The 13,024-nt window shown below is 46.5% G+C and overlaps 1 protein-coding gene across 1 annotated transcript in view; it reads left to right on the top strand.

Annotated features, from left to right (window-relative positions):
• The window catches only part of Spsb4 (splA/ryanodine receptor domain and SOCS box containing 4), a 75,943-nt gene extending 73,097 nt beyond the window's left edge, over positions 1–2,846 (top strand). Inside the window, exon 3 of the mRNA XM_021172929.1 lies at positions 1,619–2,846. Within this exon, the coding sequence (XP_021028588.1) occupies positions 1,619–1,746 (128 nt within the window). The 3' untranslated portion in view covers positions 1,747–2,846. The remainder of the gene's footprint in view (positions 1–1,618) is intronic.
• The last annotated feature ends 10,178 nt before the right edge of the window (positions 2,847–13,024 follow it).

Here is a 13,024-nt window from a genome sequence, read left to right as displayed (position 1 = left end):
GTCACCTGAACTCAATCCCTGGCACCTACACAGCAGAAAGAACCACTCCAAAAAAAAAAAAAAAAAAAAAAAAAAAAAAAAAGAAAAAGAAGAAAAAAAAAAAGGACGCTTAGCTGCAGCGCAAAACATTGAGGCCGTATGTCAGTCACAGGTGAATGGGACCACTGTCTTCTTCTTTCTCCACTGGTCTGTTTTAGCCACCAGCCCTGTCCCTGCCCTCAGCTTCCCTGTCTCCCTGATCCCTGTCTGTTTTCTCTACTTGTAACACTGCCCAGCCTCAGTGTGCCTATAACACTCCTACCCATACTTCAAAACCCTATTCAGGTTTCTCTCCTCAAAGCTTTCCGGCAGCTGCCTAGTTTCTGTCCCTTTGAGCTCAGAATTCTTTCCTATATTAACACTTTTAAAATAATTCACTTGCTGGGGCTAGAGAGATGGCTCAGAGGCTAAGAGGCTGCTCTTCCAAAGGACTAGGGGTTCAACTCCCAGAACCAGCACGGTGGCTCCTAACCACCTGTATGTAACTTCTGTTCCAGGGGATCCGACATCCTCTTTTGGCCTCTGTGGGCACAAGGCTAACAAATGATACACAGATATACATGCAAGCAGAGCACCATGAAAGCAAAATTAAAAACAAAAACAAAAACATTCATTCACTTAAAAATCTTAGGTCATAAGGAAATCCCAGACCACAAGCTCACCTCCAGGGCTGGCTCTGGCCCTGGCTGAGTTGTCTCTGTATCCCTAGGATTACCACAGGAAATGAAAGAGGAAAGAATTAATATGTGTATCTGCAGTGAGCTGGTGTAACTCAGTAAACTGTCCTGTATCGAGAGGTGCCAGTGCACCACAGTGGGCGTATGGAGGTCAGAGGGCCACTTTGGGAAGTGGGTTCCCTCCTACCATGTTGAGTCAGAGTCTCATCTGCTTTCCATCTCTACACTGGTGTGCTGGGCTTACAGATGCCTGCAGCTGCAGCTGGATTTTTTAAGTGGCTTCTGGTGCTCACTGTCAGGTTAGCAGGCTTGTGTGGGGAGCACTTCTATCCCTTGAGCCACCTTCCAGGTCCCTGGTGGATTTTAACTTACCTCCCTTCCCCCGCCCCCCAGAACTTGAGTGCTTCCATTGCCCATCATAAACACTGGAGGGAAAGCATGTGGGTTTGAATAGCCTGGTGGAATCTAACCTGTCTGTTTGCTTGTGTTGAGACAGGATCTGGCTGTGTTGCCCAGGCTGGTATTGAACTTCTGGGCTCAAATGATCCTTCCGCCTCAGCCTCCTAAGTAGTACCCTGAGATAAATCATCCTGTTTCTAAAAGGATTCCTCTTTCAAACGTTGTGAGCCACACATTCTATATCAGAACTTACCCTGGCAGTGGATAACTTTGTTTCCACTATTCATCTTTAAATACCACTATTTAGCGGTTGTTCTAAATCTTCTAGTCTGAGCAGCTGCAGCTGCCTTTCATAATCATTGCTGAGGGCCTCTTACTGCAAGCAGGGATGGCTCTTCAGTAGCAGGGAGCACTCAGCCAGCTCAGGGGCAAGGGTAGGCGGCAGGCAAGCTAGGCGGAGTGAGGAGGTGCGGGCACTCACATTTGCTTCACTGTCTTTGCAGCTGAGCCTCTGCCGCTGATGGACCTGTGCCGGCGATCCATCCGCTCAGCCCTGGGCCGACAGCGCCTACGTGACATCGGCTCCCTGCCCCTGCCTCAGTCTCTGAAAAACTACCTGCAGTACCAGTGAGCAGCGCTGAGGATTGGCTGTCATCTGTGGTCACACAGTTCCAGAGCGTCAGGACACATCACTGACTTGGAAAAGGAATGCCTGTTGCCATTGCTGCCACCGACCAGGACCAGGAGGCCACCTCGTGAACCAGAGCGTAGAGACCATTATCTTCCTCAAGAGAATCAATAAAACATTGGGCAGGAGATGGCATCCAGTTAGTTCCCCACTGCAGACAGGCCCAGGAAAATTGGCCAGTGGAGAGAAAATAGGTACTGAATAATGAATGACAGAAGCCAGCCCTTGATGGTCTCCTCCACGCCTGCCCCTGGCCAGGGCAGAGAGACTGTCCTCCATTTTAAGACTTGGTACCACTTTGAGAGATGAGTCCAGGGTCCCACAGCAGGGCAAAAGCACCTGGCCTTACCTCTCTGAACCTGTTTCCTCATCCCCTCCTGCCCTCTTCAGTCATGGATAAAGTTCTTTGGCCACCCCCCTCCCTACTCTATTCAGGAACATGAATCTGATGACTTGCCCTGGGGACAGAGTTTCTTCTTGGGTATGATCATTATAAGTAGTGTTTGCATTTTTTTTTTGAAAGAGGAGTGTGGTGAAGGTGGCTTTCTCCCAAAGGTGCTAAGGAAGATGGGGCCCTTGTGACACCAAGTCTGAGACACCCTGAGTACCCAGGGCTCTGGCAGCCATCATTCAGGGTGAAGCCTGGCTGTCACAAAGCTTTCTTTGAGCAAATTATTTTTTCACTGTAGGAGACTTCCAGTTTGTTTCTCGTTTCCGATATGTGTGTGATGCAGTGATGCACCATTTATTTATCAGCTGGGGCCCCACGGTGTGGCCTTGGGACTGCAAAGGTGGGTATAACAGTCTCTGCAGGACCTGAGACCTATCCTCTCACAGAATGTTGCTGTTGCTGCTGCTGCTGCTGCCAGCACCACCATTTGGCATCTTTCGTGTGTTCCAAGATACCCTTCACCCAGACTCGGTTTTAACTGGAAATCATCACAGAGTAGGATACAGAGCCAGACAGCGCAGCCTACACTGTAATGTGAATGTGACCTACAAGCAAGGAACATTTCTAATAAAGTTTGTCATTCTGTCCTTCAGCTGTGTGTAAAGTGCTCTATCCATCATCCTCCCTGGTTTGTCCCCAGATCCACAGACATCAAACCTGGGAGTGCCTCTCTGTACACACACATACACATGCGCACGCGTCCACATTCGAACCCCAACCACAGAGATGTTGTAGAGACCAGATCTGGAAGACACTCTGTCCCCAGGATCTTCAAAGACTCCCATAAGCCCTGATGCTGAAGCCTTAGATGTTCAAGGTGACCAGGGCCAGTCAGGGTAAACCCAAGACCTGGCGCTGGGGCTGAATGCAGTTGGCCACCAGGGAGCAGTGCTGGTTGTTGCAGAGCAAATGAGGCAGGGTTGAGCTGAGCTCTGCTGGGGCTGGTAGCAGGTTAGCAGTTAGGGACAGGAAGGGGATTGTGTCAGGACCAGTACAGGATTTACTTAGCAGCATCAGTCACCCATATACCACACCACACCAGACTCTAGGGCAGTGTCAGACTGATGTCTCTGTCCTGGGTGGGGACATTTACAGTTTGTTGTAAGACCTTGAGAAACTCAGCGGGAGGAGGAGGGGAACGGAAGAGACAATTTCTTGTGATCAGAAGAGCGAATATGAGACACACGTTGTCTGCCCACCCCGAGGCTGGAGACGGGATAGGAATGGCATCTCCTGGCTGCAGGCTCTAAGCCTGGGCTGGGGGTCAGGCTTCCTTGTTTATACACAGTCACCTTGGGTAAGTCACTTTCCCCTCTGGACACAAGGAGCTTGACCAGGAAGCCAGTGACTGACTAAGGACCGTCCCTCTCCCAGCCTCTAGGGTTCAAGTTTCAGCACCACTTTCCATTTTGGAAGAAGCTCTTTTGTCTCAGCTCCTAAGCTTCGTGGCTTCTCTCAGTCTAACAGTGCCTTCCCTTCCCTCACTTCACCCTCTCATGATTAATGAGATCAGCCTTCATCTAGACACCCGATAACCACCCACCAGTGTCTTCCTGCTCTGAGCTATCAGTTCTGAGCATGTATCTCCCGGCACCAAGGACTCTATTCTGAGCACTGGTATTGGGTCCTATCTGCCCTTAGCCTCATGGACCCATGGGTCTCTGGAGGGCTGGGCCTGTGCCTGTACCTACAACAGCCTCATAGGTCAGACACATCAGCTCTGCAAAGGCCTGTAGAGGGCCAGGATGGATAGGATGTCCTCTGCAAACTGGGACACCCAGAGGAAACTGCAAGGGAAGTGCTCAAGTAGGGATGAGGTCCTCCCAGAGCTGAGAACCGACCCCTAAGTTCTCCTATGCTCCCTGTCCTCTCGTGACCACGCCTACAGCACTATCCTGAAATGACTGAGTTCTGGCCCAGCTTTGCCAGACCTCACAGTCTAAGGGGGAGATAAAGATGGCCCCCAAGCAAAGAAGCAGCATGGTGTTCGAGGGGATGATGGGGTGAGGTGGGGTCTAGGAGTCAGGCTACAGAAAGCCACTGGGGAGTTAGGTACTGAGTCCTGACAAGGAGCTAGACAGGTGAGAGGAGGCAGAACATTCATACACATGCTTTAAAAAACAAACAAACAAACAAACAAACAAAAACATTGAAAAATGTTGGATACAGCAGCAATGGATAGGAGACATTGCTGGTGGGATTGCTAGCTGGTACAACCACTCTGGAAATCAGTCTGGTGGTTCCTCAGAAAATTAGACATAATCTTTGAGCTTTCAAAAGCCATTCCTCATTAGGTCTCTCTGCCTAGTGCTTGTGGATCAGATGTGAGCTCTCAGCTGCTGTTCCAACGCCATGCCTGTCTGTCTGCTGCTATGTTCCCCCCCACCCCCATTAAGTGTTCCCTTCCATAAATTGGCTTCATCATAGTGTTTTTGCTTTGGCAATAGAAAAATAACTAAGACAAGCTCGTCCTGAGGCTCCTGCTAAATCTACCTGTCTCTTAATTCCTGTGAGCACATACCTGTCAGCCCTAGTAATCTGGGCATCAAATATATCGCCTTTCACGCTCAGTCACCTCACAAATGCCTGCTATTCTTTTATTCTGTTCCAGTCCATGACATGCACAGTGACTGGCAATAACCAAGTGTTCTTAATGGCTTATATGAACCGGTCCATCAGGGGCTGATTTCACTTGTATTGCTGCAGACTGTGTTGCCTTAGGGAGTGGGGGATGGGAGGGGTAGCTTTATTAGTTTCTCTGCCTCCACAGCACTCAGACTGATATCATCTGCCCTCTCATCCCACCACTGCACAAGCCAGGCCATGAGGGAGCTTCTTTTATACCTTGTTTAAAAGCTTTCCCTGATTCAAGTCACTCAGATGTGGGGTAGCCCTTGATTACCACGGTTTCCGGTGCTTGGCCATTTATTAGGGCCTGCTCTGCATGCCAAGTCAAGGTTTTTCTCTTCCTCGGTATTAAAGGTTGAACCTCAGTGATATTTTATATTAACCCCCCTCTCTGCCCCACCCCATTATCTGAATCCTCGCACTGGTTTCAAGTTCTCAGGAAGAGCTCTTTAATACACATCTGATGTGTTCTCTCTTTCCTTTACATCCTGCCAACTGTATCAAAGAACAACCTGGACCCTCCATCCATCTCATCCTTGCCGTTCCCACCTTCCCTGCCAAATCAGAGGCTAAGGCAGAGGATCACATCTGCACATCATTTGCGCTGTGATATAGCCGAATCCTTTATGGGCAGGCGGCTGAGCCTCGACTGCGTGTCTTTGTGCACGTACCAGAAGCTTTCCCACAGTTAGTTACCATAGCCTGCTTAGTGATCCTGTCCTGTGTGCACTTTTTTAAGGGATTGCAAATTAGTATCTAGACCATTAACCTTTGAGAGTGTCTCCTTATTCATGAGGCAGACCTTAGTTCTCAGTGAGGCCTGCCACCCATTCCACATATAGGAAGGTGCGCACCCCAGACGCTGTACCCCAGGATGTGCCACTCTCACATGGCTTAGCCTCTGTGACCTGCTTTACTGTCCGCCACAACTGCAAGAACCTCACCATCCCATATCACGTGGAGATGCCCCTGTGCTAGTTTGCTTCACTGCTGCTGTGATGAAACACTCTGGCTAAAAGCAACTCAGGAGAGGAAACAGCTTACGTGCCTTACACTTCTCACAATCCAGTTTTGAGGGAGGTCAAGGCAGGAACTCAAGCAGGAACAGAAGCAGAACCTACGGTGGCATGATGATTCCTGACTGACTCACTGCCTTCCTCTCAGTTTATTTTCTCTTGCCATCCAGGCCCACCTCCTTGGGAATGATACCGCCCACAGTGGGCTAGGCCCTCATATCTCAATTAGCAATCAAGAGAGTGCCCCAGAGACATCCAGGCCCACCTCCTTGGGAATGATACCGCCCACAGTGGGCTAGGCCCTCATATCTCAATTAGCAATCAAGAGAGTGCCCCAGAGACACTACCACCGAGCAGTCTGATGAGGCCAATCTCATTCCCCTTTGAAGGATCATATAACTGCTCATCCTCACCCTATCTTTGGTTCTGCTGGTCTCTGTGCAGGTACCAATTATGTTGTGTGACTTTTCCTGGGGAGACATGAACAAGTATGTACTCATCCTAGAGCAGGACTGAACATAGACCAAATCATTCCACCCCGTCTAGCTTAATGACCCAGTGAGGGTTTTGGTATATTGAAGGTCAAGGCGAGGGGTTACGAACAAGAATATTGAGGACTTAAAGGCAATTTTATCATTGACAATCCCTCCCCATGTGAGCAACAACTCGGGAAAGCTGCATCCACAGAACTCCCTGAAAGAGCTGTGCTTAGCTCACCAATGGAGTGTTCCCTCTGCCCCCAGCAATTGTTTACTGCTTTTATGACCTTGCAAAGGGGCCATGGGACTCTCGGGACTCTCTTTGTATGTTCCATTAGCTTCTTGAGGCTTTTAAGTTTTATTAACTTCCTGAATCTTACTGGGCCTCCCTCTTCTCTCCAGAAAGAAACATTTCAATTCAGAGAAGGTAGATAAACAACAAGCCCAAGTGCAATTGGAGCCAGGGACTTTGTGCTGGTTAGCTTTTGTCAGTCTTGTGTGCATTTGGAAGGAAGACGTATTAGTTAAGAAGAAACCTCCATCAAAGTGGTTCCCAGGCAAGTCTTTGGGGCATTTTCTTGATTAATGTCTAGCTTTCTGTGTGGAGTCTCATTCCAGGGCAGGTGGTCCTGAGTTGTGTTAAGTCAGGCTGTAGGCATCATTTCTCTGCGTCTTCAACTTTGGCTCCTGCCTTGCATTCCTGCCCTCAATTCCCTCAGGGATGAGCTGCTACCTCCAAGTGTCTGATGAAATAAACCCTTTTCATCCCCAGATCATAGCTTTGGTCATAGTGTTTATTATAACAATTGAGATCAAACTTGGAAAGACTTCAATACCTCAACACCATCCAAGCAAAACATCAGTTAACAAACATGGGTGTTGGGCTAGAGAGATGATGGCTCGGTGGTGAAGAACACTTGTTTCAAATCATGAGGACTGGAGTTATGAACCCAGCACCTATGTGACAATTTGACTGTCCCCACAGATGTCTCTAACCCTAGCTCTGGGGGGAGTTGGAGTCAGCAGTTAGCAGCTCATGTTCTTCTTGCACAAGACCTGAGTTTGGTTTCCAGCAATCACATCAGGCAGCTTACAATTGGAACCCTGGAGGATCTGACAACCTGTTCTGGTTATTGCACACACACACACACACACACACACACACACACACACACAAGAACAATTTCCTTGATAAGTGCAGAGGTGATGATTTTTAATAATCTTCCTGCAAGCTGAATCTACCAGCTCATTACAAAGGTCATACACCATGTGCTCACCTTGGTTTCATTCCAGAGATCCAAGGATGATCAAGATTCACCAATCAGCAAACCTAACGTGGCACTCAAATAGAATCAAAGACAAAGATCACATGACTGTAGGAGGCTCATACATCAACGCAGGAAAAGCTGTATGCAACGAACCCACAGCTAACATCAGACTAAATTGGGGGAAAACTGAAACAATTTCTCTGAAAATCAGAAGTGGGACAAAGAGGATTGCCTTTCGTCATAGCTGATTGGATTAGAGTGGTACGGTAAGAGAGACACATGAGAGGGTTATAAAGGTCAACCCTAGACTCCTCTGGACCTGTGAAAACAAACAAACAAAGACAACTCTGAGAGGATCAAAGACCTCAATGAAAGACGTGAAACTAACGGACAGGAAAACATAGAGGAAACCCTTCAGGACCTGGGCAGAAACAACGACTTCCTGAATACAACCCCCATAGCTCAAGAAACAATAGCGACGGCTGGCAAACCGGATGTCATCAGCCATATCCTTGCTTGTTGCAGTACTGTTCACAAGGTCACCTAATGAAATCATCCATGGATGAGTGTGTGCGTGTGTGTGTGTGTGTGTGTAAATGTATACTATTCATTCACAAAAATGGAAAAATAATGTTAATGCAGGAAATGTTTTGCTGTGAAAATTGCTTATCCGTTCATTTGGAAATGCAAAAGACCTAAAACAGCTCTGGCCATCTTAGAAAATAAGAACAAAATAAAGGCCCACATTACCAGACACCGTGAGCTAATAAAGACATGATAATTGAGAGAGTTCAATATTGGTTTAAGCAAAAATTAACAGACCAGAGACGAGAACAGAGGCCAAAAGCAGACCTAGGCTTGTGCCACTGCAGTTCGGTTGGGGAAAGATGTTCTCAGAAAATGTTGCTTAGATTTGTTGAATATCCATACGGGGAAGAAACGAACCTTCACTTTTGTATCACAGACAAAAGTTAAACTGAAATTGTCTATAAACCTAAACACAAAAGATAAGCAGAAACAACCAGGGTCCCAAATTGTGCAGAGGGGGGAAAAAAAGACCTTCAGTTTGAGATGAGCAAGACCTTCCAACCCAGAGTGCTACTGTGGTAGTCATCTCTCAGGGGTCCTAGTTCTCCCCTCCTCCTTCCCCTCCTTCCCATTGCCCTCCGCCTCCCTGTCCTCTACAGTCACAATGAGAGCATCTCTGCTGTTTCTACACTGCTCACTATGATGGGATAAAACCTCTGAAATCATAAAGCCATAATAAGCCCTAATGGTTAACCTCCTCATTGCTTATTTTGTTGTGTATGCACACATGCTGTGCTGTGAATGTGGAAGTCAAAGGACGATTTTGTGGGGGTCAGTTCACTCCTGTCTTTACAACAACAGGAGAACCCTCATCAACCCAGTGACAGGGACTTTAGTTTTCAGTCCCTGGGGATTGTACATTAAACTGTTGTGTGGAAGGGAAAATCTGAATGCTTACAAGGGCCTGTCAGTGTTGGGAGGATGTGGAACAATTGAAATTCTTGAGCTGTAGAAATATACAATCCAGTTATCTAACTTTGGGATCATTACTCTTAATTGTCAACTTGACTAGATGTGAAGTTGGGAGAAAGATAAGTCCTCTGAGTAGATCTGTGGGGGCCTTTCCAGAAAGGATTAGCCAAGAGAGTTGGGGCCTCCTCAGCCAGGGTAGGTGTCAGTGTTCAGCCGTGGAGAAGCTGTAACAAGAGCTAAGGAGGAAACAGGTTTGCTTTGCCAGCCTGCTTCACTCCTTGCTGGTACGCTCATCTGCTCTGCAGCATCTGCTGCTGCTGCTGCGTCTGCTGCTGCCATCCTTCACTGACATCAGAACCCATCTCTTCAGCTTCCAACATGGACTGAAGACCACTGGGACATTCCAGGCCACCACTGCCAGCCTGGGGCAGGGGGCATGAAGCCTCATGAGTGGGTTCCCAGTGTCTCCAGTGTGAAGACAACCATTGTTGGAACTCTCAAGCCCCCATTGTGTAAGCCAGTCTAATAAAGTCTCTTTCATATGGCATATTCATTTGGCCAATTCTGTTCAGAGAGAATACTGACTAATACAAACTTCCAGATATTTTCCCAAGGGAAGTGGAGAGAGGAAAAAAAATGCTCACAGAAAGATGTTACAGATATAGAAGTTTTAATTTAAATTTGTCTCAAATGGAAATAACCCAAAAGCTAATCAGTTAATGAATACATAAAATATAAATTCCATACAATGGGTTTCTACTCAGCAATAAAAATGAATGAACACACAGCAACATTGATGAACCTCAAAATTATTATATAAAGAGAATTATACTTTAGAAAGTCATTCTGGAGACGGGGAATTGACTCAGTAAGCACAGCATTTCCTGCCCAAGTGTGATGGTCTGAGCTTGAATCCCCAGAACCCACACAGAGCTGGGTGCGACAGTGACTGTGTCTGTAATCCCAACCCTCTGCTTGAAATGGGATAGGAAGACAGCATCCCGTGTGGAAGCTTTTGAGCCAGTTAGCCTGACATACCCAGCTATGAATAACAAAGAGGCTGTCTCAAGGCAGAAACCAAGGACCAACACCCAAGATGTCCTCTGAACTCTGCACATGTGCTGTGGCATGTGTATAATCATACACACGGGCATAAATGCACACATACACATACCACACAAATCCACACACATATGTATGGATCGTGCACATAAACACTCATAAAGGAAGGTCATATCTATTGTTCCAGCAATATGAGGTTAACAGAAAATATGAACCCACAAGGAAAACAGCAGTGTTGTCATTGCCTGGGACTGGCGGGCACATTTCCAGAAAGTGCATGGGCTGGGGGTGGGGGTTGTGCACACTCTGAGTCTTGATTCAGGTGCTGGCTTAATCCATGTGCGTCCTTCAAATGGATCTACCTGATTGTGTATACGCTAGACCCAAATAGAGCCAATTAAGGAAACTCTAATCTTCCTGGGATCTCTATTTTCATCTGTGACACAGAAAAAGCACAAGACCCAAATCCACTAATTAAAAAGTAAGATCTAGGACTCTGGGAAACCCTGAAATACACTCTCCAGAACAAATCAGATAAGGAATGGAACCAAACAGTATATAAAGTTTTATATATAAATAACAAAAACCTCGCCAAGATGAAAAGGGTCTGCCAGAAGGGAACATATGGAGTAAAGGGAACAGGACTAAAGTAATGTAACTGGGCTTTCAAAGGAAAGAGAGACGGGAGAGGAGGCTTTAGCAATTTAATGATTTTCTAGAACCAAATCCACACTTTAAAGAAACAGATTGAAAGTAAGAATAGAACACACACGACGTACACAGAAAACCTGAGATTTGAAAGTGGTGAGAGAGCTCTGTGGGTACTTGCTGTAAGCCTGAAAACCTGAATTTGGTCCCCAGAGTCCACACATGGTGGATGAAGAGAATCGACTCCTGCAAGTCGTCTTCTGACCCACTCACCTGCGTTACACATGCACACCTCTTCCTAAATAAATAAATGTAAATTAAAAAAAAACTAGTACATTACTGTTATGTGAAATAAATCTCTGATCAAAGCGCGTGACCAGAGGTAAACATGAACACTTCACAGAGTAAAATAACCAATTATAAGGAAGCCATGTACTCCTGAGAGATGTCAACCATCTCCTCTGAGTCACAGGAAGAGAAGCCAGTTGGAAGGAATGTGGACCGTGTCTTTTTTTTTTTTATTCCAATGCCATGTTGTTTTATTACTATAGCTCTGTAGTACAATTTGAGGTTGGTGATACCTCCAACCATTCTTTTTATTATTCAGAAGTGTTATCAGGGAGTCCTGCAGAAGAGGAGGCCGAAATAGTGTAAGAGCCAGTAGGGATGGAGATCACAAAGAAAATAAGGCCTGCTGAACATAGCAGGAGCAGTGCACATATGAACGCACAGAGACTGTGGCAGCACACACAGGGCCTGCACAGTCTGGGCCTGATGTGGTCCTAGTGTTGACAGTGGAAGTGAACATCTCTCACCCGGAAGCTATCTCCAACTGATAACCTCTCTCAGATAAAAGTTTAGTTTTTCTCCCATGGAGGCTGACCAGGTATACAACTACTCTTAAGGGCAGGCTCCGTGCCCAGCAGTAGATGGCCAAGACAAAGTAAACTTATGGTATTTTGGGGGGAAGGGTTCTTGGTTTGGTTTGATTTGGGTTTTGGGTGTTGTTTTGTTTTGTTTTCTGTTTTTCCCTTCCCTATTAGGAAGTCTTGTGGGCTGGAGAGAAGGCTCAGCAGTTAAGAACCATTGCTTGCTCTCGCAAGTTCCCGGCATTCACATTGGACCACTCACAGCTGCCTGTAACTCTAGATCCAGGAGATCTGACGCCCTCTTCTGGTTTCTGCTGGAATCTGCACACACATGCACATACACAGCAGCTGACACTAAATAACTACCAACTTCACGTCTGTTTCAAGTGTACAAAGATGAAAGTTGACCGAATGCTGGACTACCAAAGGGCATAGATCTCAATATTTAATAAGTAACCCCGGGAGCTGTAGCTCCTTGAGTAGGAACACCTCTCTCCCTTTGTTTCTACAGAAATCTCCCTGTTTCTTCCCATTACCGCACACCCCAGCACAAGCCAGTAAGGGCAGATCCTGGGTATGTAATCGCATCTTGATTTACCCTCAAGTGCAATTTGTCCCCATTTTTCCTATTTGTTGTCAGGGTGTCTTAGTTGGCTCCAGGGGAAGCAAACAATCTTAATGCAGAAGAAGCTGGGTTTGTAGAAGGGACATTGACAAAGTCCACAGCAGCAGCATTTAAAACTTCTACTCCAGTAAAGACCCTGTTTCAAGGATCAAAGGACAAACGACAGAGTGAGAACATTGTAAGATTACACGGAGGATTCGTGTTTGGAAAAGAATAAAAAGTTCTAAAAATTCAATAGTAACAAAAATTAAGAAATGAACACACAGCAGGGGGATTTTACTGAAGCTAGTAGAATACACAGGAAGAGCTGCTCACACCACCAGCCAGGAGGGACATGGAAATTAAAATCACAGTGAGATGTCTCCACACAGACACCAAGATGGCTAAAACTTTTCTTTAAAAAATGGCAACAGTATAAATGCTGATAAGACTGCAGAGGAATGGGGGCTGGTGGCATGCTCAGGAAGATCACTGACTGTCCTTGTAGAGTGTCTTAGTCAGGGTTTCTATTCCTGCACAAACATCATGACCAAGAAGCAAGTTGGGGAGGAAAGGGTTTATTCAGCTTACACTTCCATACTGCCGTTCATCACCAAGGAAGTCAGGACTGGAACTCCAGCAGGTCAGAAAGCAGGAGCTGATGCAGAGGCCATGGAGGGATATTCTTACTGGCTT

Source organism: Mus caroli, chromosome 9, assembly GCF_900094665.2.
Source record: "Mus caroli chromosome 9, CAROLI_EIJ_v1.1, whole genome shotgun sequence".
NCBI classification, from domain to species: Eukaryota; Metazoa; Chordata; class Mammalia; order Rodentia; family Muridae; genus Mus; species Mus caroli.
Note: the sequence above shows the minus strand (reverse complement) of the source record. Positions and strands in the feature narration are given on the sequence as shown.